Here is a 27,307-nt window from a genome sequence, read left to right as displayed (position 1 = left end):
TCGTAGCGATGACGCTGCTGGATTCCTAAGCGCTGTGGATCTCGTAAATATATGGCGGGATGATCGCTACGGACATCCTCCACGTGATAATCAATCCTGTCTCCTGTGTATCTGCACCACCGCCCTCTTTCTTATCACACGTTTACCTTTTGTGCATTATTATTATTTTACAAGAATATGCACTTAAAATAACTGCAGGCAGTTGCATAGCAACAACCAATGTGACGGCGGAAACAAGAGAGCGATGATTTTCACCATTTAATGGAGACCTGTAAGGAGGTTATTGCTGTGTTCTATCATGTGCATTGTGCTCACAGTCGCTCATTGCAGGCGGCCGCGGGAGCAACAGGCGTATAAATAAATATGTATAAGGCACTATGCAAAAAGGGCTCATTTTTGTACATTTTTTTTTTTTTACCACTTTACGATTTTTTTTTTTTATAAAAACCATGTCTTGTATTTCTCGATGGCGTTTCTAAGGAATCACAGAACCCATGAGCCGCACGGTTGCTCTGGTGGAAAAGGCAACAAAAAACACAAAGTGCAGAATGACATGCTGTAAAATGCCAAATATATAATTCACAGATAACAAGACCCCGGACCTCACTGAAGAGCGCATACATTATTGATATAATCTTTAGTCTCGGCCATTTTACGGTCAATTCTGCTCATAGAAATGGGAAAAAAATCAATGGATGTCTATGGGGAAAAGACACGAAGTAGTAATATAAAATGCTCATGTTTAGAGAATACTGCAGCTTCGAAAAAGGCTAAAAAAAAAAAAAAAAAAAAAAAAAGTTTGATATTTTTCTACAGGAAAGATATATATCTTGGTACCGTGTTAGCCAGTAGATAGAAAAATATTTAGAATTGAGAGTCCTCAGTGGTTGATACCTTTTATTGGCTAACTGAAAAGATGGTAACAATTTGCAAGCTTTCAAGACTACAGGCCTCTTCATCAGTCATAGATTAAGACAGGGCAAAAACTGAGAACAAGGATGAATTCTCACCGCCACACAATAAGAGAAAAAAGAATGGATCTGCCTGTGGCCAAACATTTTTGTATCCCAGATCACAGCACCATAGACATGAGATTACTAGTGATGAGCGAATATACTCGTTACTCGAGATTTCTCGAGCGCGCTCGGGGGTCCTTCGAGTATTTTTTAGTGCTCGGAGATTTAGGTTTTTTTGCCACAGCTGAATGATTTACATCTCTTAGCCAGCTTGATTACATGTGGGGATTCCCTAGCAACCAGGCAACCCCCACATGTACTTATGCTGGCTAACAGATGTAAATCATTCAGCTGTAGCAATAAAAACTAAATTTCCGAGCACTAAAAAATACTCGGAGGACACCCGAGCGTGCTCGGGAAATCTCGAGTAACGAGTATATTCGCTCATCACTAGAGATTACTTGTATTAAAGGGTCATTTCAAATCTCAGAGAGACAGAAGAGTCTGCGAGTATAAGCTTATGATGACGTTTGGCAGTCTCAGTGCAGGAATGAATGTGTTGCATGGATTTATGTCTTTTTATGTCAATTAAGGAATTTGCTCCTCAGACCTTGCAGGGGCATCATAACAGAATCCAATCAGAGGACAATAAAACCTTTCACACTCCTTATCTATGAACTGTTCCAATATTTATGGACATAACTGTTTATCACTTTCATATAATGGTAGTTTTGCTTCACGTCACCTGTCTTATCTATGACATTATTTCTGGGCTGTGTTGTGCATAAATATGATTCTTCAGAATTTGTATTAGTCTATGCCTGATGAAGAGACCTGTGTAGTCTCGAAAGCTTGCAATTTGTTACCATCTTTTCAGTTAGCCGTTAAAAGGTATCAACCACTGAGGACTCTCAATTCTAAATATTTTTCTGATATTTTTCTAGTGACTTGCAGCAAATACCTCGAAGCAGCGACAGATAGAAAACACTAAAGATGCTGCGTGCGTTAAAAAAAGCATTGGGAATACAATGGCGGAACTTAGAATATGGACACCCGCATTTGTGGCCACTGTTGGGTGCACACGCTCAGGGAGTATATGCCAACAGTCCGGATCAATGGCCAGGGATCTGTGCACTATATGGACCCATTGTAAAAACAGCCCTACACCGCATGGGATACATTTGTTGTGGTGGCGTCTGGATGGGGCACAGTCTGCTCGTCTCTAAACACGCACTGTGCAGATGAACAGATTTAAAGCGGCTAATAAAGTCACCGTCAGTGATTCTACAAGATAAACCGTTGCCTCCCCCCTATACTGAGGATTCCCGGCCGTCTCTCTGCTGCAAGCCGTATGGTCTCCTGACGCTTCTGCGCTTACCAGCTCGGATAATGACATGACAGCCGGCAGCGGTGACGTCTCTGTAGACCGCGAGCAGAGAAGTGACTGAACAGAGTGTTATATTCCCAGAAAACGGCATTTCATGTACTACATGACTAGAGGCAGAAATCCCTGCCCGGGGCACCAGCTCGTAATCTTCCCTTTATGTCTGTGCAATGGATGACCGATCTTTATGTGCACAATTAGAGGGATGGCATCTTGTCCCCCTACACTCAGATACTTTCAGTGCCGGCCTGTACGACACGGGCATCCATTCATTTCATGTGAGTCCATGCAGTGTTCAGCTGATTACCGGGGAGGCCCAACACTTTTATCTACTGTATACAAAGAAATAGGGGAGAAAGGAGCGTGCATGGAGCCGTGGAGGAAGGTCCAGCGTTGTGTCATCCAACACCCCAGAGACTGATGTCACAGGGACGACCGAAAGAGCCAGCGCTGCTCATTGGGGCACAGGAACTGGAGATCTCAGAAAATGGAAGGGATAAAATGGAAGGTGCAGCCCCTGTAGCAACCTTATAATAACTCTTATCACAATCTACAAATATAAGAGGGGACGGTACAGACATCTGTATAGTGAAATGTTTACACCTAGACCTCCGACGCTGACAAGGGGCATCCTCCACGTCTAATGGTAAGAAGGTTTCATCATCATAGATACAGATTCTTTAGTGTATCAGCAGTGAGAGTATGGATTCTTTACTGTACAAGCAGTATTGTCTGTAGAACTATTCACTGTATGAGCAGTGTGATTATAGAATCAATACTGTCGAAGAAGTGAGACTATAGATTCCTTACTGTTCAAGCAGTGAAACTATGCATTCTTTACTATAACAGCAGTGAGACTATAGATTCTTTACTGTACAAGTAGAGATATGGATTCTTTACTATAAGAGCAGTGAGACTATAGATTCTTTATGGTACAAGCAGTGAGACTATGGATTATTTTCTGTAAGAGCAGTGAGACTATAGATTCTTTATGGTACAAGCAGTGAGACTATGGATTATTTTCTGTAAGAGCAGCGAGACTATAGATTCTTTACTGTACAAGTAGAGATATGGATTCTTTACTGTAAGAGCAGTGAGACTATAGATTCTTTATGGTACAAGCAGTGAGACTATGGATTATTTTCTGTAAAAGCAGTGAGACTATAGATTTTTTATGGTACAAGTAGATACTATGTATTCTTTACTATAAGAGCAGTGAGACTATAGATTCTTTATGGTACAAGCAGTGAGACTATGGATTATTTTCCGTAAGAGCAGCGAGACTATAGATTCTTTACTGTACAAGTAGAGATATGGATTCTTTACTGTAAGAGCAGTGAGACAATAGATTCTTTATGGTACAAGCAGTGAGACTATGGATTATTTTCTGTAAGAGCAGTGAGACTATAGATTCTTTACTGTACAAGTAGAGATATGGATTCTTTACTGTAAGAGCAGTGAGACTCTATGCAATCCTCAAGACCACAATTTGGGGGTGGTCGCTTCATTGAACAGTTCTATAAGGGCCTTGATGCTTTTCTTGATAAATATAATATTGCAGGTTAGGATTACTGGATTCTACGATAGGACATTGAACCAGGGAAGTTGTGTGACTCCCAGAAGGAAAGAATTTAGCATCTGCCTCATGGGGTTTCTACCTTCCTTTGGATCAACACGTTAGGATTAGTGATGAGTGAATATACTCGTTACTCGAGATTTCTCGAGCACGCTCGGGGGTCCTCCGAGTATTTTTTTGTGCTCGGAAATTTAGTTTTTCTTGCCGCAGCTGAATGGTTTACATCTGTTAGCCAGCTCGATTACATGTGGGGATTCCCTAGCAACCAGGCAACCCCCACATGTACTTTTGCTGGCTAACATGTAAATCATTCAGCTGCGGCAAGAAAAACTAAATTTCTGAGCACTAAAAAATACTCGGAGGACCCCCGAGCGTGCTCGGGAAATCTCGAGTAACGAGTATATTCGCTCATCACTAGTTAGGATTATATGTTGGAACTGATGGATCTCTGTATTTTTTCAACTATGTAGGAAAACAACCTGTGAATGGTGAAACCGGCAATAGATTACAGCAGAGAAGGAAAGCTTGTGTCTCTTTTTTAATAATCCCAGACAGACATGTATGTGGTTTTCCATGAAGAGTCTAATAGACAAGAACCAAACAGACACCATCTTAAACCAGAGCCTAGAACAGACAGAACATCGGACCTTCAATCCCACATAGTAAATCATGAAATACAAAATAAAAAGCTCAGATTTCCTTCATGTCATCATCAATCTGTCCATGTGTGATGTGATGCAGCCTCGCGAGTTGATGCGGTATGAACACGTGACACGACGAGAATCACAAGCAGCGCTATGTACACGCGTGTACAGAAAGTCCAGGATCAGCCTTGGAGAACTGTATGTACAATAAGCCAAGATCGTGGGATCCTCGCAGGTAGCACATGGTAGAGAAGAGCGCATGATTGGTGTGCATTTCCATGGATCAGAAGATTTCCCCTTCTTCCCTTTCCACTAAATATTCAATAGCCCCCTCTGCAGTGACCCTCCGGGCGAGCACCTTGGTGCCCTGCTCTGGTGACCCGGACCACTCGCAGCCATCGTCGGAGGAGGAGGATGGAGGTGCGGGAGGGGAGGATGGCTCTGGAGCAGGGATGGGTGGCTCCAGCACCTCGGGGAGAAGGGGAGACACTTCTGAGACTGCAGGAGACTCCTCACTGAAATAGATGGAGAACATCGAATTTCACAGATAAGTGAGTCAGGGCCTCTAGCAGTCACCTGAGAATCCTCCTACAATGCCGGAGAGATTTATAGATATTGTCCTGAGTTTAGACTGCAGAATTTATGCCACATTTGTCAGAGGAACACCCTGTGTAATAAATTTGATATATCCGACTATTTTACCCATTTCCTCGCGGCACCTCTTGGACGTCTTATTTTACTTCAATAGTTTGCACCATGGTGTAACGGTCCATGCCAGTAACTAGTTATGAGCGAGTATACTCGTTGCTCGGATTTTCCTGAGCACGCTCGGGTGGTCACCGAGTATTTTTTTAGTGCTCGGAGATTTAGTTCTCATCACCCCAGTTGAATGATTTACATCTCTTAGCCAGCTTGATTACATGTGGGGATTCCCTAGCAACCAGAAAACCCCCACATGTACTCAGCCTGGCTAGTAGTTGTAAATCATTCAGCTGTGGCGATGAAAACTAAATCTCCAAACACTAACAAATACTCGGAGATCACATGAGCATGCTCTGGAAATGTCGAGTAACGAGTATATTCGCTCATCACTACCAGTAACGCATCTGGTGCATTTTACCACTTTTCATCCTCTTTTTTTAACGGGTAACTAATTAAAAAAACTATCGGAAAACCACTTGAAGTTACCAAAGAATAGGGATCCTTATAAATGAAAGAAACCAACTATACCTACTTGGCGCACTAATAAGTCTCTGCCAGCTCAGAAATGACCACCAGTGACCTGACCCCTGAGGCCACTGAATGTCTGTATGGTCCGGTGACCAGTGGTCAGGGGTCATCACCTCTGGTCTGATGGAAACAGATCAGATTTCAAGGGCGATTGTTTATTTTTTTCTATCCCTATTCTCTGGCAACTTAAAAAAAATAGTGGAAACTCCCTTTAAATGTCACATGTGAAATCCTACAGGTATAGAGGTCATCTCCTTGTCCGGTCACTGGAAACTGAGCACACGCACCTAGACTGGAGGGAAGCAGCCACAGTCCCAGAAGTGTTTGCTGACGGATGGAAAGAGGCGAACATCCTAATTGGAGGGCTGGAATAAGAAGAAGATGATTAGACGGGTGCAACGTCCATCCAGATGGTTTTACTATTTAGTTATTTGCTGGATGCACCCTTACCTCTGCAGGCAGCGCGCTCCAGTACGGCGGAAGTTGTAGGCGCTACTGCGATATCCCAGGTACTCCTGGTTACAACTAAAAGGGTTTTGTACCACATCCTACAACAAGGACAGACGTCATGTAGATCTCACAGCGCATCTCCCACCTGCCGAGCACTTCACACCCCTCCAAATTACCTGGGTAAGAGCTCTCTGCAGCTTCTGCCTCTCCTTCCGAGTCCGTTTTTCTATGTTTGGTGTTTTTGTTTTGTGTGGGGGACTTCTCAGGACCCCCATCCTCCCTAAAAGGGAACTGCAAGAGATCTTTATATCCGCTCGCTGCGGAGGTGAAGGAAGACACGGAATGATATATATACACACAGTAATGTTTCATAGGAGTATAACATGGAGCACCAGATTGCCCGGCAGGTCGGGGTCCCTCACCTTACACAAGGAGTGGAGCCTCTCACGTCGGCCTCCTGTAGTCTCAGCTCCGTCACCGTCGTCTGTGGGGCGGGAGGGGGGACGCGACTCTGCAGTCCAAAAAGACACTTCTTCTTCTTAATCTCCTTCCCAGAGATAAATCTACGGGCAGGAAGAAAACTTTAGCTAATGGCAAAGCTCGATACATACAAAGATCCCTGACAGTTATCAGACATCACTTGTCGAATATTGCCACACAGCCGGCCGGTGACATTGGCCGGTCACATCGACAGTGTGTGAACACTGAGCCCAGACAGCAGCTTCTTACCTGTCTTTCTCAGCTGTCAAGGCGTGAAGCAGATGGGAGTACCTGTCCGAGCGAGGGGTATCTGTAAGCTGAAGATCAAGCATGGTCAGATATCTGCACTGTACACAGGTCACTAATAAAGTCATCGCCATTTACAGCAGCTTACTTCACTATGAGGAATCGTATTATTATTATTATTTATTATTATAGCGCCATTTATTCCATGGCGCTTTACATGTGAGGAGGGGTATACATAATAAAAACAAGTACAATAATCTTGAACAATACAAGTCACAGCTGGTACAGGAGGAGAGAGGACTCTGCCCGCGAGGGCTCCCAATCTACAAGGGATGGGTGAGGATACAGTAGGTGAGGATAGAGCTGGTCGTGCAGCGGTTTGGTCGATCGGTGGTTACTGCAGGTTGTAGGCTTGTCGGAAGAGGTTGGTCTTCAGGTTCTTTTTGAAGGTTTCGATGGTGGGCGAGAGTCTGATATGTTGTGGTAGAGAGTTCCAGAGTAGGGGTGATGCGCGAGAGAAATGTTGTATGCGATTGTGGGAAGAGGAGATAAGAGGGGAGTAGAGAAGGAGATCTTGTGAGGATCGGAGGTTGCGTGCAGGAAAGTACCGGGAGACGAGGTCACAGATGTATGGAGGAGACAGGTTGTGGATGGCTTTGTATGTCATGGTTAGGCTTTTGTACTGGAGTCTCTGGGCAATGGGGAGCCAGTGAAGGGATTGACAGAGGGGAGAGGCCGGGGAATAGCGGGGGGACAGGTGGATAAGTCGGGCAGCTGAGTTTAGAATAGATTGGAGGGGTGCACGAGTGTTAGAGGGGAGGCCACAGAGCAGGAGGTTACAGTAGTCGAGGCGGGAGATGATGAGGGCATGGACTAGGGTTTTTGCAGATTCTTGGTTTAGGAATGTACGGATCCGTGAAATATTTTTGAGTTGAAGTCGGCAGGAAGTGGAAAGGGCTTGGATATGCGGTTTGAAGGATAGATCAGTGTCAAGTATTACCCCGAGACAGCGAGCTTGTGGGACTGGGGAGAGTGGGCAGCCGTTTACTGTAATCATATCATAAAAAGGGGAACTGTAAAAAACATGGACAGATTGAGGCCCTCGGAGTGATCAGATGATATACGCCAGATCTCTTTCTCGACACCCCTGGCATAAAGAGAAAATACAACCAGCCAGGGATTACCCCTGCAGCAATGTAGTATTATAAGGGGGCATTCAGATGAATGGCCGTCCATGTAGTAAGAGGACAACTCGATTCTGATCTGGGTGGTAGGAGCCAGTGGGACCCACCATTTTTTTTTTTGCCTATTGCATATAAACAGGGAGCGTCTTTATATAACACAACTCACCACGATATCATAGTGTTACACAAATGGTATAACAGGTCTGGGAGGCTGAGGAAGAGGAGGCTGCACCTTCATACAGTTCCACCAGACTCCCCCCCAGAAACATGAAGACTACATCAGGAGCTTCCATAACTTACTTCTCCCAGTAGCAGACTCTCCCAGTTCTCATTCACAAAAGACAAAATTTCCCGCTCAAAATCGAAATATTTCTTCTTACAGCAAATACTGAGGTGATAGAGGACAAGGTGCGACACATCCACCCTGCCGGAGATAGATAGAAACATCGTTATATTTGTTACCGTGAAAGTGGGAAAGGTAGAAAGTCACTAAAAGGTTGGTGAAAATAAAACTATAAAAATAGATGCAGAAATACAAAAGTTACATCAAATCTTTCTGGAGATGGTCAGCACTGGAACCGTGTGATGTAAAGCACTGATTGTGGGGACAGGGGATTACTGGAGTACAGTGCAATCAGCTTGTTCCTAATGGATGATAACAGGGAATAATAGATGGCAATGACTTTTCATGCAAACAATGCACGGGAATCCTGAACCCAAGGGTCAACCACAGGCCAGAAGGGATTGTACAAAATCCTGAGAGTATTATTATTATCTGTGTGATTAATGCCGTGATCCGTACGACCCACAACACTCACCATCCCAGAGGAAGTCTCCAGGCGTTTTCTGGACCTCTCGTACAGACCGAGCACTCAAAAACATAAAACCTGACAAACAGAAAGGGAAATATTCAATAATCATTCCCATCACATCCCACTGTTCCCACAGCCCTTCATGATTTCACGGATATCAAGGTAGAAATCAGCATCTAACGAGACATTTTCATTATTTAGTCACGGGCTCCAGATTGTGGACAACCTCTGGAAGGGTTGGAGACCAATCATTTGGAAGCTGGTTATGGTCCAAAATTTATAATCTCCCATCTATAGACCTCAATTTGCCATTTTTATAGTCATAGCATCATCATGAGAACTAATCCCAATGTGTGAGATGATATAAAACACGTGCTGTATTAAAAATTTGCCGACCGTAGAAAACTAAATGTTCCTGCCCCCCGCAGTCTGATAATGGAGGGATACAGGAGCCGCCGGTGACAGATCGTACAGATCTACAGCAGTACTCTCCCTGATTACCCCATAAATGTGCAGTATTGCCCAGCTGGGGGTCAATAAGACCTCCACAAGGGTTCGGCACAGCGATGAATGATTCCAGACACAGACACCCGGCATCCGGATATCGCAAAGCTGAGAGATGTCTGAGGGAATGAGCAGAATTAAATATCTGTGATTTGGGGATTGATTTGGGGTTTGAACTTATTTAGACGTCTGGATTAGGGGTGTGAATTAAGTTAGGGGTCTGCCCTGGAATATAACTTTGGGGGTGTAGGCTCTGAATGAACAGAACGATATGATGTGCCAGTTTAGGGTCTGAATTACATAGAACACCAGCACTGGTGAGATACCGTTATCGGTTTGTTTGTTTTTTTTATTGGTAATGGTTTCTCCAGAAAGGAGGTTTTTATTTTTTTTACCACGAAAGAGCTGCAATATCCTGACATAGAGGTTGACAAAGAAGAGGCTGATGGGCACTGGTAATTTTTAGGGTACGATTTCTCCCGCCTGCTCCTTCGCGCCGTCCCTTCCATCCTCAGGGTGTTCACACTCACCTGTCTCCGTATAACAGAGGTTTGCTCAGACACTGTGTACAAGCTTCATGAAACCACTGCAGACAGCGGCAGCACTGAAGCATCTTCATGTTCCATCTGTGGGGACAGAGATCCATGTGTATATATTGCTGTACCCGCCGATGACACCGCCCCGTGTACACATCTTATACTTACTCTGCTGCACCCACCCACTCCAGCTGCCCACCCTATCCCTGTGGATACCGCCCCCCATCATTTTTACTTACGCCATACTTACTCTCCAGGCCCCCCACAGTAACAGTAACACTGCTGCTTATTGGTTAGGTGCAGCGGATCCCACTCTAAAGACTTCAGCTGATAGGGCAAAGACAGCTTCATCTGCAGCATGGAGCGTGCGAAGGGGCCCTTCTTGAGCGCGCCACCTCTCTGCGAGAACGACACACGAAGGAGCTATAAGGGCCATCCCATAGTGAGAATGCCAGTAACATACGGGACGGCACGTACCTTGGTCGCCACTGCGAAGACGCATTGTCTGCACATCCAGGAGCTCCCTGCACTATCTGTATCGCACGGCACGCTGGGCACGTGACATTCCTGGTGATAAGCTGCGAGATAAGCAGAGTTAGGTACCAGGGGCGCAGCAGTGTAAATGTATGTGGCGAACACCATGGCCTGACGTACCGTGCTTACACTTCCCACAATGCACCAGCCTATTGTCGGGGGTGCACGCCTGCGAGTTGCACACACAGCACAGCTGCTCCTTTCCGGGCACAGCGGCTGAGGGAGTGAAGAGCAGGTTACCTCGGCTGCCAGGATGCACGGCAATCACTCATTAATCATTCAGGAGGAAACTAATTTGATTCTTACGGGGGAAGATGTCCTTCCAGAGCACGGAGAACTGGGAATTATCTTCAAAGCGAACTAAGCATGTCTCCTGCGAGCTGTCCACCTGCTCATGAACCAGAGAGAAGAGAACGGCAGGAACGATAGAGTATATGGAAGACAGTCCAGAATGTATATACATAGATTTAGGCTGGTGCCCGTCCAGTGGAGCCCAGTCCACACTAAGTGACAGGTTTTATCCCTCATGGGCATAAAATAATAAAAGATAGGGTATTTACATCTGCAGATCCAGCTCTGCAGCACGGGTGCACCCGCCATTCTATGCTTACTTGGCTGCAGCAATGACGTGCAGCCTACACGTGACCACTGCAGTCAATCACTGGCTTCAGTGAGGTATGGCACAACACAAGTGATTGACTGCGCTCACTGCAGCAAAATAAGCATACAATGGTGGGTGCACCAGAGCTGCAGAGCTGGAAAGGTGGAGGAAACTACTGCATCTTAGATTATTTTATCACATTTCCTTCTCCTTGCCTATTGTTTTCTTCTGAAAATGTGAAGCTCTTTTGAAGGCCACCTATTTGTGCTTTGACAGAGCAGTAGTGCGAGTCCAGCACCGGTATCCTATATTCGCTTCATTTTAGTGATTGTGGAGGCCTTAGCACCACTGATCAAAAACATCCAATATGTCTCTATGTCATATGAACTTTTCTGAAAGTGCAAACCCTGTTTACGGCTGTGTGCGGTGATCACAAGCATGGGACTGTGGCATCATAGGACCTGGGCGCAGAGCTCTCCATCACAAGCTACGGCACTAATACTGAGCCATCCCAGAAGTAACAGAAGCCATTACTGTGAGTCTAAAACCTCCTTAAAATTAAAATTTACCTTTTTGATAATGCCTAGATAGAGGAGTCCATCTGTCCAGCGAGCTAACACATCCTGACCCTCCCAAAAACGCGCCAGAGTCTGGAAGCGAGGTCGTTTCACCAGTGCAGGAGTCACTCTTGGGCTGACAGGTGTCGTACGGCTGGGTCGTGTCGAGGGCTCCCGCCCCTCCATCACATTTTAAAAAGAACCTGAAATTACAAAGACCAGTAAAAAATTTAGTAAACATAACACATCAAAGAATAAATGTCATAAATATGGATGTGATATCTGCGACCCCGACACTGAAACCATCTGATATTGTGCCACCAAAACCGCTCCGACCTACTGAGGTTTGGACATGAAACCTGTGGTTCCAAGATTTGGACATGAAACCTGTGGTTCCAAGATGTCAGCAGACGAGTCGCAGAAGCTGCACATAAGCTGATAGAAAGGAGCGATTCTGACCATCTCCTGCGATTACAACACTTAGTGTTGCTCAAGTGCAATTCATTCCTGTAAGTGATCCCCCATGAATCAGGCATCTATGAGTCGTGGGCACTCACAATCCTCCCACCGGTCAGGACCACAATGGGTGACGGTCATAATAATAATAATATATATATCTTTTATTTTTATATAGCACCAACATATTCCGCAGCGCTTTACAGGTTGCACACACATTATCGTCACTGTCCCCGTTGGGGCTCACAATCTAAATTCCCTATCAGTATGTCTTTGGAATGTGGGAGGAAACTGGAGTATCCGGAGGAAACCCACGCAAACACGGAGAGAACATACAAACTCTTTGCAGATGTTGTCCTTAGTGGGGCTTGAACCCAGGACTCCAGCGCTGCAAGGCTACTGTGCTAACCACTGCGCCACCGTGGTGGTGGTCATTCTGGGAACCCCCAAGAAGACCTAAAACTCTTGAGATGCTCGGCCTCACAATTTGCCCTTATCTGTCACAGAAATCCTTACTCTTTGCCATTTTTCCTGCTTCCAAAACATCAGCGTTACGAGCAGACTGTCCATCCACTGAATAATGTATCCCTCTCCTGACAGGCACCAATATCACCAGTGTTATTCCACTTCACTCGCCAGTAGTTTTACATTATGGTCGATTGGTGTCATTTTTGTGCATGTACATACAGTAGTATATTAGAGCCGATCACTACAATAAGGATATATTGGGGTCCGTGGCCGTCACTAATATGAGGGTCTTGTGGCTGCCACGTCACGTTATCACCATGGTAATATGATACAAGGTTTTTTTTTGTGATTCTTTGAAGGGTTGGAACTTTTATCCTCAGAGCCCTATGGTCTAAACATCACTGATAACTTCACAGTTAAGCCAATATAAATGATTGGAAATTACTGTGAAATAATGAAAATGTATGTAACATCCCATTACTTCTCCAGCATCCGTAACCCCAGTGTGTGGGGAATGTGGAGGGATTGGGGATCGTCCGGCCGTGCATTCATGTCTGTACACAATATACAGTTTATAGGTCAGTAACCCCTTGTATTGCCTGTATTATATACAATGTCCGTCAGCAGGCTTCTTGTCAAACACTCATCAGGCAGAAAAACATTGGTCACTTAGTGGTCTGAGCGGCATTTTAACCCCCCATGTGTTAGGCAGCTTCCCAGTATCACTGATGTGAATATCGTATCCGACTCTGCATAGCGAGCAGATGCTGCAGACAGGAGAGGAAGCCTGCACTAACACTGCAGGAGCGGCGTGAGTGTGCACACACCACGTCAGCGCGTGTGTCTCCTGTCTGTGGATTTAATTCAGGCAGCACTCACTCTGGACAAGAGAGTGTTGCCAATCAAGCAAAGAAGAGGTGCGCAGCATGCTGAGTGGGTGGAGTGGTGCATGGAGCCGGACACGCCGAGGATCCCTTATCTGCATAAGCCAGAACACCATTTTTCTGTACAAATAAAGCATCACTCCGGTGTTTTTTATTATTCCAGCGTTGAAGAGGTATCACTAATCCCTTTCCCTAGTAATATACTTAGCAGCCGCCTTCTTCTGCTATTCCTGGCGCCGCTGCGGTCCCGGTCCACCATCTCGTCACGACAGCTTCTGACTGACCGAAAGTCAGAAGTAACAGTCACAAGCTCTCAGCGTACGTCCATGAGATCCTCGTTCTGTCTATCATAGACTTACATTGAGAAGTGACCGCCGGCTCGCCCAGAAAACACCGGAGCCAACCGGCAAGTCACAACCTTCAGGAGACGACTGAAGCGGATAAAAGATGAAGACAGCGGCTGCTAAGTACAAGACTAAGTGCAGAGGCCTTACATTTGTAGCACTACTCCTGCAGAGAAATAAAAGCAGCTGGAGGGGCACGTGGAGGTTGGGGCTACACGACAACATGTTACACAAAAGCAATTATCAGGCATGATGTAGGACATAAAACATCTGTGCAACTTGTCTGCGAGTTTCTGTCTCGCAACTATTTTAGAGATTCAATTTCACTATAAATAAAACAGGCAAATCTCCAAGAAATGGCATGTACCATAATTCGCAGTGACTTGTATCAAAGTCTATGGCACACGAGTCCTGTGTGACTTGCGACAGAAAATCCCACATTTGGAAATATTTGCGCCTTTGTATCACTGAGTTAGGAGGTTGCAATGCGACACCAAAGAAAGTAATTACACATTGCAGTGAAGCCCTAGCCTAAAGAAGGGAAATCTAGGGGAGTTATGGTAAGCACCCTGTAGGACTGTATAAGTGGTATAAATCAAGTTTTGGGGGTGATAGACTCCCTTTAAAGGGGGTCAAAATAAGAGCCAGGCTTGCTTTAATACAGAGGACTCCATAGAAGTGCACAATATTCTGTTAATGCTATTAACCAAATGCACAATATTTGCAGGATATTATAATGGCCCTGTCCTTACAGGGGATCAGTGACGGCCCCCGACATGTCGGTGCCAGTAAATTATCTATAAAACAACAATTCTGGAGCCTCTTTCCTTAGGGTACGTTCCCATGATCAGGAAGTATAGCAGAGCTTTGGACGCAGTGTATTTTCACATGCTGCGGCTCGTAAACCCGCACCCCGAGTGAGTTTACGCACCGTCAAATAGAAGCACAGTGGGCAGGAGATTCCTATAAATCCCATATACTGCGCTTGTAACCTAGAAAGCGTCCAACATGCTGCTATTCCTGATAGTGGACAAGTACCGTCATACTTCTGCATTGGGCTGCTCCTCTATTATTCCACCCAAATATTTATTAATAAATCGACAATGGACTGGCACCATTCTGCTTGTTAGAGGTGAGTCCCTGACACGATCTAACTCTGCCAGCACTGACTGGACAGGGCCAAAGTGTGTGGGCACACACCCCAACTGGTAAAATCCACAAAGTCTCCCATCACTGCTGTCATCAGGGCTGTATAGTCGTGGAGTCGGTGTCCATTTTGATGGAGTCGGAATAAAATGGACCGACTCCTAAAATTTATAATACATTGGGTGCAGTAGTTCAGTGCAGGATGAGCTGTAAATGTTTTCATAATAGTTTGGGAAAGTTATAAACTGTCTTATAAACGTCAGTTCTATTCCGGATCTAAGGATCTTGGCTTTCAGTTGAGATGAATCTGTGCTGCACTTTATGTCGATGCTTGGTAGTGACCAGTGCTGTGGGTCAGAAGTCAGGGAAATTGAGGTGTCGGGAGTCAGAGTCGGTGGTTTGGCTTACCTACTCCACAAGCGCTGGCTGTGATCTTGCAAACACTACACTTTCCACTTAAGTCAGTAAAGTCTGATTTACGTTTCCCTTTAATGGCCGTTCCCTGTCCTCGGAGCCAGTTCTTTCCCTCACTGCTCTTTGGAGGTAGGTCAGGCAAACCTTCCCTCTACACCAGTGATTCCCAAACTCCAGTCATCACGGACCCCATGGGTCATGTTTTCAGGATTTCCTTAGTATTGCGCAAGTAGTGGAAGTATCATCAAAGCATCAGGAATTGTCTCACCTGTGCAACACTATGGAGATCCTGAAAACATGACCCGTGGGGTCCGTGAGGACTGGAGTTTGGGAAATACTGCTCTACACAAACACAAAGAAGGGACAAACCTGGACAGCAGAATGGCCCCATAGCAGGTCCATTAACAGGATTCACTTTTCCCATCAGACTCGGGACTTTGGGGGGTGGTTAACTGCTTGTACCCTACCAATACCAAAATTCACTACCTTGTTCTCGTACCTAACAGAATATGCACCATCACTTTTCATGAAAACTACTGGGAAATCTTAAACCTGTTGGAGCAGTGAAATACGCACTAATACATGGAAATTATGCTGACAACCATAACAAACTTCCAGGTTAGTTCTTTCATAGCTTTTCGGGTTTTGGAGCATGAAAGCCAAGGTGGTTTCTGTGGCTTTACAATATACTTTGTGGTACAATTTCTTGCAGTGAATGGAAATATTTATTGTTCACGTCCATACGCTGAAACTAGTGGTGAGCGAACATGATCAGATATTGTGTTTTCTGAGCATGCTCAGGTGTTATTCGAGAATATTCGGTGTGCTCGAATATGTCAGAGTCCCTGCGGCTGCATGTTTTGCGACTGTTAGGCAATCCTCTCATGTGTTGCAGCTGCCTAACAGACAAGTGATCCCCGCATGTGTTGTGGCTAACAGCTGCAGGTACTTGAATATATTATTTGAGCACGGCCAAGATTCTCAGACAAGACGTTATCCGAGCACGTTCGCTCAGCACTAGTTGGAACATGTCCTGCTTACAAAGCTGCAGAGCACGTTACAAGACAGAACACTCATGAGGCCCCATACACATTAGATAGCTGTGGGATGGACGACCATTGCCCACCAGCTGTCTGTCCAGATTCCCCCTTATGCAGGAAAGCTGAGGAGCCTCTAAGCAGTATCTAATCTCTTGAGGATCCGATGTTGAAATTCCAACAGGTCAGATCCTTCTCTCCTCTGACATGTGTGTTGGCGGTTAAGCCTATGTACATGTGTTTTTATGCCACTTTTGCAGTAGTTAACACATAAAACCTGTGGAAAACTTACATTTTCGGTGTAATTTTACAAGCGAAAAAAGTTTACAACTAGAGATGAGTGAACCCAAACAGAAATGTTGGGCGTTCGTACCAGACTGTCACGGTTCAGGTCTGAACGCCGAACACGGACTGGCTGCTGAAATCTGGTGCAGTGTTCAGGGTAAGTTCGTGGTGGCGTGGAGGATAGAAAGAGAGAAATCATTTTTTTTCTTTTCTTAGCAGTTTGGGTATCCCTTATTTTCAATGAGGTTCGGGTTCTGATGGAAGTTCAGGTAAAGTTCTGGTACCAAAAAAGAACTTTCTAAACAGTTCGGGTCAGGTACCAAAACCCAAACTTCCAACGATCTGCCTATCCCTATTTAAGACACGTGTTGCCTTTTAGATCCAGTTGATCCTGAAAATCTGCAGCCTGTTGATTTATGATCCAGATTTTCACTGCAGATTTCACCCTTTGCAATGCAGGAGGTGAGTTCAGTGCTGAACCTTCAGCAGCGAAATCTGCACTGTTTGGTGTGGATTTTGCAATTCCTGCATGAACGTACATCCTTAGGCCTGTCCCACACGTCCAGATAATTCCGGTACCGGAATTATCTGGACGTGTGGGACAGGCCTTACACATACCACCAGTGTTTGGCTTTGCATTATGTACTGTATAATAAAGAATTATGTATAATACCTTATGTACATATCAGGTTCCATCTCGCAGGAAAACGCTTTGATTGGATTGAGTTTTGGGAGTTAAATATATGGCTCCACACAATAAGTCATCAAGGTGGAAGATTTTCAGAGACTAAAGATCTGTTCCTTTCATCTGGACAGGGCTGGATTCAGATGCAGTGTGTGGATTTCTGCAAGCACCATTGAGATTAATTGGACAGTCACAGAAATTTCTGCAACACATCTGCAGTGTCTGAATTCACCCCGAAGGAACGTCAACAATGGGTTTGATACGGACCGAATTTTCCATCCCATCAGAATAAAATTTGTAGTGTATTATCGTACCAGCAAAGTGAATTACATTTACTCTTCAAACACGCTGTGGAAAATAATCTGCAGTGGATATTGGCCTGGGGTGTGCATGTTACATATTCACTTTTTTTTTTTTTACAGCTGATTTAACCCATTACGAAGGGTGAAATCAGCAGCCAACCCCCATGTAGCTTGATGCAGATTTTTCCATTGCTATAACTCGATAAACCTGATGTATCCCAATAGAATCATACACAAAGAATATCAGAAAACGCTCTGCCTGCTTCCACGTGTTCTCACTTCGGACTTCTCTTTCTCCGATTCGCAAATTAGATTATTTGACCAATTCCATTACATAGATGGTACAGTTCTCACAATTCAGAAAATCCGAGATTGAATGCAGTGAAATGTTGTGACTATATGCAGAATGCAGTGAGCCGCATGCAGTGATGAACGTGTCCTCAGCCACGTAGCGTGGGAAGCGGTATTAAAGGTGCAACCCATCCTTCACAGAGAAAGCAGCGCACATCACAAATGACAAGCATTTACTTGGTGTCACCAGCCAGGCAGGGCACATATCAGCCACAATCCACGGCCACGTGTGACCTACAGGACAGCGGGATCAATGGGCAGCCATGTAATAAGGATTGCACCTTTAATATTTCACCAGGTCGAGTCTGAAGAGGCGATATGAAAAAGCTTTATGCAAAAATGTCAGACGAACATACAGACGACACGATGATCATAAGATTGAGTGTGAGGTCACAAAACAGTGATACATCAAAGAGAGGAATAGCGGAGGCCACGCTTCTCCTGGTCAGTGTGCCGACCTCAGGCCCCAGGATTCTGTCTCCGTCCAAATCTCGTGCTACTTGTCCTCCTAGGCCATCGCTAAATGTTGTCTCCCGAGTCATTAACACGGCCATAAACTTACAGCAACGTCCATCCTGAAGAAAGTACACTAGTGTCACTGAGCAGATGTTTGGCTTTTGGTGTCATGGTTAAGGCTAATTGTCGTTTAAAGGGACTCTGTCATCCCCTCCAGCCGTTAGAAACTAAAAGAGCCACCTTGTGCAGCAGTAATGCTGCATTCTGACAAGGTGGCTCTTTTTAGTTATTGGTGCAGTCAAAGCAGATATAAAGCGTTTTATAATTTCGCAAAAATACCTGTCTTTAGTCCTGGAGGCAGAGCTTAACCCCCCTGCTGCACACGCCACACTGCCGTCACTCAAGGCTTCTTTGGCGCCGGCCCCTCCGCGCTGTTTTCAAATCAAATCCGGCGCCTGCGCTGTTTTGTTCTGCCTGGGGCAGGCGCAGTGAGCGCTGCCCGTCTGACCTCAGATGCAGTTTCGCAGACTGCGCCTGTGCGGCCACCCAGCTTGTGAATCCCAGCCCCGCAGTGTGTTATGCATTATGCACAGTGTGGGGCTGGGATTCATGGGCATGTGCACTGCATGTGTCAGCCACTCACCCAGGTCCCCCGCCTTACAGCGTGTGTATCTTCAGCTGATCGAGACTGCATCTGAGGTCAGACGGGCAGCGTTCACTGCACCTGCCCCAGGCAGCACAAAACAGCGCAGGCCGGATTTGATAACAGCGCGGAGGGGGCGGCGCCCGGCGCCGAAGAAGCCTTGAGTGACGGCGGTGTGACGTGTGCAGCAGGGGGGTTAAGACCTGCCTCCAGGACTAAAGACAGGTATTTTTGCGAAATTATAAAACTCTTTATTTCTGCTTTGACTGCACCAATAACTAAAAGAGCCACCTTGTCAGAATGCAGCATTACTGCTGCACAAGGTGGCTCTTTTAGTTTCTAACGGCTGGAGGGGGTGACAAAGTCCCTTTAATAATATCTTAAGGTGGATCTTTCTGTTGGTCATCATTCTTCCAATCAACCCCTCATATTCCCATCATTAACGTCATAGGTCTTGTATAATCTTGTCTAATAAAATATTTGTGAGCGAGGTGACAGGCCGAGTTTTTATCGGATGTCAGACCTGTTGGAGCAGAGCATACCTCCTTGGCTGTATCAATGCCCAAACTAATCTTCTGAAAAGTCCACTTAGCTAAAAACCGCATAGTGTGACCTCCCTCTTCACCGCACAGCCAACATGGATCCCTTTAACCCAGAGGATTAACCCAAAGCTTTAGTTCAAATGACCAGAACCAGACCAGACAAGAGAAAAGCCTCAAAACTTACCCTCCACACCCCCAATTTCTCTAAGGCCGGGGTCACACTTGCGAGGGCAATGTGAGAAACTCGCGAGAGTCTCTCGCCTCAATACCCGGCACTGCCGCCAGCCATTTGGACCAGAGCGTTCAGCCGAGTGCCGGCGGTATTGATGAGAGTTTCTCGCATTGCACTCGCAAGTGTGACCCCGGCCTAAGGCTACGATCCCACGATCAGGAAATAGCAGCCTTTTGGAAGCAGCATATTTCCGCTTCATTCTAACCGAACAGTTAAATCCGCATGTGTTCAGTGAATCATGTGGATTTACTGCATGTAATAAATGGCTACGGGTGACACTATGCAGCGTCTCCACTACAGAAGTTGACATGCTGCGGCTCATAAACCCACACCACAGGTGAGTTTACGAAGCGTTAAATAGAAGCACAGTGGGCATGGGATTTCTATAAATCCCATCCACTGTGCTTCTAATGTAGAACGCGTTTTGGATGCAGCGCAGGTGAGCTGTGTACAAATCGCTGCTATTCCTGATTGTGGCCACAAACCGTCAGTGGTGGGAAAAGAAAAAGTGGTTACAGATATTAGCCATGTGATAACAGCAGCACGGGCCGGATGGGAAACACAGAGAAAGTAACTCACAGAGTCCCACCGATATTAGCAGAACGCCTACACCCCTATAGGTACCAACACCGTAACAATATAAGCTCACTCCCTACTGTACATAGTAATGCCATGGAATTACTCCTGAACATGGAATGAAATAGGTCCTCTTGATAACATATACAGTCATGCTATAAGTGCCTTCTCCCTAGCATAATCTAGGAATTCTCTCCAGAACATACATGGGTACGCTCTACATTCTCCAATACTACAGGTTCACATCACACGATAATACTATAGATTCTCTCCACACCAACAAAGGCTGGACCGCGCCAACAAATACTGGGCAACAATGTGCCAGGATACAGAGAAATGAACATGATCCCCAGGGCCTGGATGACTCACGTGAGAACGACTGTCAGGATCCATGGAAAAGGAGAAGCTTCATTATGATTCCATGACGACACTCGGCCGTATCGGACGCCTGGAGGAAGACGATGAGAACTTCTCCTTTCTCATGGGTTCTCTCTACACTGTACATGGCAGAACTATTGGCACATTCTAGCGTGTATGGTAATGATTAGTGATGAGCGAATATACTCGTTACTCGAGATTTCTCGAGCACGCTCGGGGGTCCTCCGAGTATTTTTTAGTGCTCAGAGATTTAGTTTTCCTGCCCTCAGCTGAATGATTTACATCTCTTAGCCAGCTTGATTACATGTGGGGATTCCCTAGTAACCAGGCAACCCCCACATGTACTTAAGCTGGCTAACAGATGTAAATCATACAGCTGCGGCAAGAAAAACTAAATCTCCGAGCACTAAAAAATACTCGGGAGGACCCCAGAGTGTGCTCGGGAAATCTCAAGTAACGAGTATATTCGCTCATCACTAGTAATGATATATATTCTCTACATACCATGTATATTGTACTATAGGGTCACTCTATTGTATAGATTACTACTTCAGATTTTATTTTTCTATAGGTTCTCTCCAGACCGTATATGGCAACGCTGTAAGCTGCCTCCATCGATGGTAATACTATAGATTATCTCTATACCCTATATAGTAACGCTATAGGTGCTCTCCATACCATGTATTGTAATACTATTTATACTCTCCCATATATGGTAACTCTATAGGTTCCTTACATACTGTATATAATACTATATGCTCCCTCCATACCAGATATAGCAATTCTATAAGTTCCCTCTATATCATATATGGTAATACTATAGGCTCCAATACTGCATATAATACTATAGGCTCCCTCCGTACTGTATATAGTAATAATATAGGCTCCCTCCGTACTGTATATAGTAATGCTATAGGCTCCCTCCATACTGTATATAGTAATACTATAGGCTCCCTCCGTACTGTATATAGCAATACTATAGGCTCCCTCCGTACTGTATATAGCAATACTATAGGCTCCCTCCGTACTGTATATAGCAATACTATAGGCTCCCTCCATACTGTATATAGCAATACTATAGGCTCCCTCCATACTGTATATAGTAATACTATAGGCTCCCTCCATACTGTATATAGTAATACTATAGGCTCCCTCCGTACTGTATATAGTAATACTATAGGCTCCCTCCATACTGTATATAGTAATACTATAGGCTCCCTCCGTACTGTATATAGCAATACTATAGGCTCCCTCCATACTGTATATAGTAATACTATAGGCTCCCTCCATACTGTATATAGCAATACTATAGGCTCCCTCCATACTGTATATAGTAATACTATAGGCTCCCTCCGTACTGTATATAGTAATACTATAGGCTCCCTCCATACTGTATATAGTAATACTATAGGCTCCCTCCGTACTGTATATGGTGACAGTATATGATCCCTTTATTCCGTACATTGAAATTATATAGGTTCCCTCTATATCATACATGGTAATACTATAGGTTCCTCCCATATATGCACCCATTCTACAGGACCTCTCCATACCATATATTGTAAGCTAGGCTTCCTCCTCTCATACATGGTAATTCTATAGGTCCTCTCCATGCCATATATGGGAACACTATTTGCTCCCTCCACGCCGTATCTGGCAGTGCTATAGGTTCCCTCCCATATATGGTAATTCTATAGGCTCCTTGCATACCATATATGGTGATAATATAGGTCTCCCCATACCTTACATGGTAACGCTACGTATTATCATCCTCCGGTACCGCAGGGATCACACTGCAGCTCCATGACACCGCAGGGATCCGGTGAGCCCAGTCCATTACCTGCAGATTGAGCATCCTCACTAATTAGCATAGCCTCCTCATTTGCCTACATTTGCATATTGTCCTGTCAGAAAAGTGCAGCGTCCTGTCACAGCTGGCGCTGCAGTCACTTCTGTCCTCCCGCCGGACTTAACCCCTTCACGGTCGCCTAGCCTCCATTCATGAGCGGAGATTAGCGGCGGATCATTAGCCCAGGACCGTCCTTCTGAGGTAATTATTCTCCCGCGGCCTCTCCTGCTCCCGCCCCCCTGTCCTGGTAATTGGCCTCTGCTATTCCTCTCACACGGTGCTCCCCTCACCCCGGGGTCCCTTCCAGATTCCTCCCCCGGCTCCTCCTCTTCTTCTTCCCCTCACAGTGGCTCGGTGTCTTCCTCCCCCGCCTCTCCCGGGGGGGTCCGGGCAGGAGCGCGTCCTCCTCCTTCTTATCCTCGGGCCGCACCTCGGCCCGAGTGACGCAGCAGCCTAAAGGCAGGAGGAGCCAGGCAACGACCCCGGCGACGTCACCACACCCACCCCCGGAGCCAGCCAATCGGAACCGTTTGATAAAAGAAAAGGCAGCTCTCGGTGTCTGCAAAATTTTCCTATAGAAGAGGGCGGGGCTCTGGAAACGTCAGTCACGTTCAGCGACAGCCAATCAACGAGCGCGGGTTGAAAGCGGGAAAACCCTGAGGTACAGAGGAGCCAGTTAGGCGTGAGAGAAACAAATAGAGGGTCACTTGGGATCTGGGCGGGAAAGCCAGCGGCCAATCAGATATTTACTAGCATTTCTCAATGAAAATTTATGTTTGTTAGACTATAGATGTCTTACAATTTTTTTTAAGGATTTAGATTTTTAGGAAGGGTGTCACAAGATTCATTAGAAGTGACCTCAGCAGATTAATATAACTAGAATTTTTCGATTTTTTTTTACATTTCAGACATGATGAGGGTCAGAGCCATTTATCATGAGGGTGAGTAAAAAAATTAAATTGGCTGAAAAAAAAGTAAAATCTGTAATTGTGACAGAAATATGGGATCGTATCGAAAAATAATTATTAATTAATGGAGTCACAAACAAGAGAAAACTGTACTAGTCAGACAGTAAATGCGCCAAATTTATCACAATGGTACAACCCCCGAAAGATAAATGTGTGAAAACCTTCAATGTTTTATGCCGGTTTCACAAAAAAGCATTATTTTATAAAAACGCAACAATTTTTCTGTCATGTTTTGCACTTTCTGTGAATTTTTTGGGTCCTCGATTCCTTTTTTCGAATACCGCCATGCCCAGCTGTGGCGGTTATGTGCGTTTTTGCCGTAGGTCTCTCTATAGGATAAAAAATCATAAGTAACCGAGAGGAAAAAAAAAAGAAAAACATTTGTAAAATTCATACAAAATTTGTGGCTAAAAAAAAAAAAAGCGAAAAAGGCCAATTCATCATTTAAGGTTTTTTTTAAATAACCTTTATTATTATTATTATGCTATTTATTGCCTTTTTTCACCGATCTCTTCAAAATGAAATATAAGGGTTAATGAATTTTATTGTAAAATTAAAAAAAGCTCTTTATTTTCATTATTATTTTTACCTTTTTTGGACTTTTTTTTTACCTCAAAATGTCAAAAAAAAAAAGTTGGCGTTCAAAAATCACTCCTGGAGACAAAAGTTTTGAGATTTTTTACAAAATTGCAAATAATCGGACGCAAATGTCTGGATTACAAAAAAAATGCGTCCACGTTGGCGAACAGAAAGAAAAAAAAACATGAATAAGTGGAAAATAGGCACAACCTAAAAGAAAAATTGGACTAAAAAAAAACAAAGATGCAAAAAGTAGACAAAAAAAATTAAGCAAAAATGCACAAATAATCGCCAAAGTGTGAAAAGTCCTGTTGACATTTTTTGTCACCCCACATTGTGACGCTCTGACTTTACACCAATATGTCAAATCTTAATAAGCATGGCGCATTTTATGGTTCCTCTTCGCTATTTTTAAAACTTTTCTTCTTAGTCAAAGGAGGCATAAAAGGTGTAAAATATCACATTTTTCACAATAATGATTGCATATAAAGGGAATATCTGTCATTGTGTCTGTGCACAAAATTTTGTCAAATTTTCACCATTTCCTTGTTGTAAATGTCTACGTAATATAATGCTGCATGTTTTAATCCCTGCGCCAAAACTTAAAATTGATTAAAAAAAGGGTCTGTGGTTAAACATTTGGTATGAACTACGATACATTTAGGATTGCATTTCTAAGTAAACGTTACATATTGCAGACAGATCATAGCGGTTTTTAAACCAAAAAAAGCGTATAAATGAGCAAATTGATTCTGCACTAACTTTTCCAAGTTTGAACATCCAAATAATTCTTGATTCACATTGGTTGAATAGCCAGAAATGGTCACTAACATGTTAAATAAAACACAAAAAGAAGGATCACATGACCTTCCCCATGATGCCTTGCAGGCAGCCCACAGCAAATCAGGTGTAACTATAGGTGTGAAGTCATTGATGATGACAGCCACTATAAAAGCTTAAGCAGAAGACACTGCTGCCCTGGGGAATGTGGATAGGAATGAGGACCTCAGATATTTTTTTCATGGTGAGCTGTCCTTATTGATATCATTTGGACCAATTTATTTAACAGTTGAAAAAAAGGCAATTCTGGTGTGTGTGTTTTTTTCGCGTAGCATTTGAGTTACGGTAGTTACTTTTATATTTTGATACCTCACACTTTTATGGATGCAACAATACCAAACTTTTATTTCTTTATTTACAAAATGTGAAAAGGAAGTGATTTGTCCACTCATCTGTCCATACGATGCTTTCCCAGAAGGATTTTGGCTTACTCATGTATATTTTTGCAAACAGTAGTCTAGCTTTTTTATGTCTGTGTCAGCAGTGGGGTCATCCTGGGTCTCCTGCTAACACAGACGATGATCGCATTGCAATGCTCGGACTGGCTGTCGGCACTCCTGATCCGATCTTGATAGCATGTCCTTCCTAAGTTCTGACTGCATACTAAAGGTGTCTGAAATTTAATAAAAAAAAGTTGGAATAACAGCAGGAAAGTTGATATAATTAAATAAATAAATCGAAAACACATTTGTCATGTGCTTAATGTCCAAAACTCTAGCCACACTATTCAGGGTATTGTGCTCCTAGTTGTTTACATCCACGCCACCACTGCAGCCAATCACTGGCCACAGCCATCTTATGTGATGTTGTTAATGCAGGGACCTGAAGACCACCGGAGCATCTGTACTTATTTATTTTAAGTCCTGGACAACCTTTCTAATAAAGCGTAAAGACAAAAACCACATTTTTTTCTGTACAAAATTCCGATATTACAAAAAAAAACAACTATGAGTTTGGTCACCATAATCGAACTGAGCTTTCAGTAAATAAAGTGTATTCCCTGTGTAATGTAAAGTTATGTCACTTTCTCAAATGCTTTCTTTATAAATTTCTAAGATCTTTGCTTATAGTAAATGGGCAGTAGTCTAATTCCATAATGAAACTTTACAAAAAATATCTACAGAAAAACTTGTAATAAAAATATATACAAGATCAAAGCTGGGTATTTCCGCCCAATGTGTTACTGATACAAATGAATTATTTCAAAGGAATCACTAGAATTGTGTTATTGATAAATTGTACAAGGAAGGAGAGATCCAGCCTGACGGACATGCAATCTTCACCAGAGGACATGATTAAGGGCGCTTTAAGTACCTGAAACGCATAGATGCTAATGCAACTTTTACCATGAAATTTTTATCTTATGTCATCTGGTTTGTAGTTACCCAAATTAACAATATTACATGTCTGTCAGGCTGGATCTGTCCTTCCTTGTTCACTTTATCGGGCTATGGCAGAGCCGTCATCCGTGCTCTAGACTGCAAAGGAATAATTTAAACAGTGAGCCGGATTTTTTTTCTCTACTATTGATAAATTGTTCAGAATCTCCAAAAAGGTCTCAGAATCGCAGAAATGTAATAGATTGTATGTCGCCACCTAGTGTTCAAAACTATATCGCTGTAGGTAAATGCTCAGTGTAAATGCCAGGCTTTGCAAAAGAGGAAGATTCAGCAAGGTCAGTGATCTACAGAGATCTCTGTTGTGTCTGCAGTGAGATGCTACAGGCCCTAATGCAGTCAGAGTATAGTACGGGGGGGGGGGGGGGTATTCTCCGAGGAAGAGGAAGTGATGACAGCGAAGATGATGGGATTGATCTTAGCAGAGCTAGGATTTATAAAATGCATGTGATGTGTCATGAGCTCATCCTATAGGTCTGTGCGTTTACTGACGCATACAAATGTGCAGCTCTACAAATACCGAATTCACTAAGAATCGATTATCTGCAGAGAGCTGTAATAACACAAAAGCTGCTGAATACTATAAATAAGATTTTCGTCTAACTCAAAGAAGGATAAAAGTCACCACATTGCTGGAAAATGACATCAAAATGTTAGAAACTTAGACTGAGCGTATGCTCACACCTAGCGTGTCACAGGGCCGTGCTATTCAATGTTTTATCAGATAGCACTCGGCCCAATGTTATATTATGGGACAGGGCAGATCTGCAATTCGGCATCA

The 27,307-nt window shown here is 44.1% G+C and overlaps 1 protein-coding gene across 8 annotated transcripts; it reads right to left on the bottom strand.

The window, feature by feature from the left end:
• Nucleotides 1-4,439: 4,439 nt before the first annotated feature.
• On the bottom strand, nucleotides 4,440-23,230 carry PHF1 (PHD finger protein 1). 8 transcript variants are annotated; one of them, XR_013221403.1, is made up of 15 exons: nucleotides 23,033-23,230; nucleotides 11,707-11,897; nucleotides 10,843-10,924; nucleotides 10,657-10,752; nucleotides 10,480-10,580; nucleotides 10,253-10,401; nucleotides 9,997-10,092; nucleotides 8,969-9,037; nucleotides 8,451-8,574; nucleotides 6,970-7,037; nucleotides 6,663-6,803; nucleotides 6,417-6,520; nucleotides 6,241-6,338; nucleotides 6,078-6,155; nucleotides 4,440-5,075 (listed from the first exon to the last, which is right to left on the bottom strand). XR_013221403.1 is itself a non-coding variant. In XM_077286250.1 (15 exons), the coding sequence occupies exons 2-15, from the start codon at nucleotides 11,878-11,880 to the stop codon at nucleotides 4,844-4,846; spliced, it is 1,623 nt and encodes a 540-aa protein (XP_077142365.1). In that variant the 5' UTR covers nucleotides 11,881-11,897; nucleotides 23,033-23,230; the 3' UTR covers nucleotides 4,440-4,843. The 8 variants fall into 8 exon arrangements, 7 of the variants coding, with proteins under 7 accessions (XP_077142365.1, XP_077142364.1, XP_077142360.1 ...); XM_077286250.1 differs by having other exon boundaries at nucleotides 6,417-6,531; XM_077286249.1 differs by having other exon boundaries at nucleotides 6,417-6,531; nucleotides 10,843-10,927; nucleotides 23,033-23,205.
• Nucleotides 23,231-27,307: the final 4,077 nt, after the last annotated feature.

The sequence above is a fragment of the Ranitomeya variabilis genome, chromosome 2 (genome assembly GCF_051348905.1).
Source record: "Ranitomeya variabilis isolate aRanVar5 chromosome 2, aRanVar5.hap1, whole genome shotgun sequence".
Lineage (NCBI taxonomy): Eukaryota > Metazoa > Chordata > Amphibia > Anura > Dendrobatidae > Ranitomeya > Ranitomeya variabilis.
Note: the sequence above shows the minus strand (reverse complement) of the source record. Positions and strands in the feature narration are given on the sequence as shown.

Bases quoted from the DNA above. Each gene is read 5' to 3' on its own strand.
- PHF1 (XM_077286245.1), bottom strand. From the start codon at position 11,880: ATGGAGGGGCGGGAGCCCTCGACACGACCCAGCCGTACGACACCTGTC. The intron at 8,575-8,968 runs GTGAGTGTTGTG...TATCTCCGGCAG, and splicing joins TGGAGACTTCCTCTGGGATG to GGTGGATGTGTCGCACCTTG. The intron at 6,532-6,662 runs GTGAGGGACCCC...GATCTCTTGCAG, and splicing joins GGCTCCACTCCTTGTGTAAG to TTCCCTTTTAGGGAGGATGG.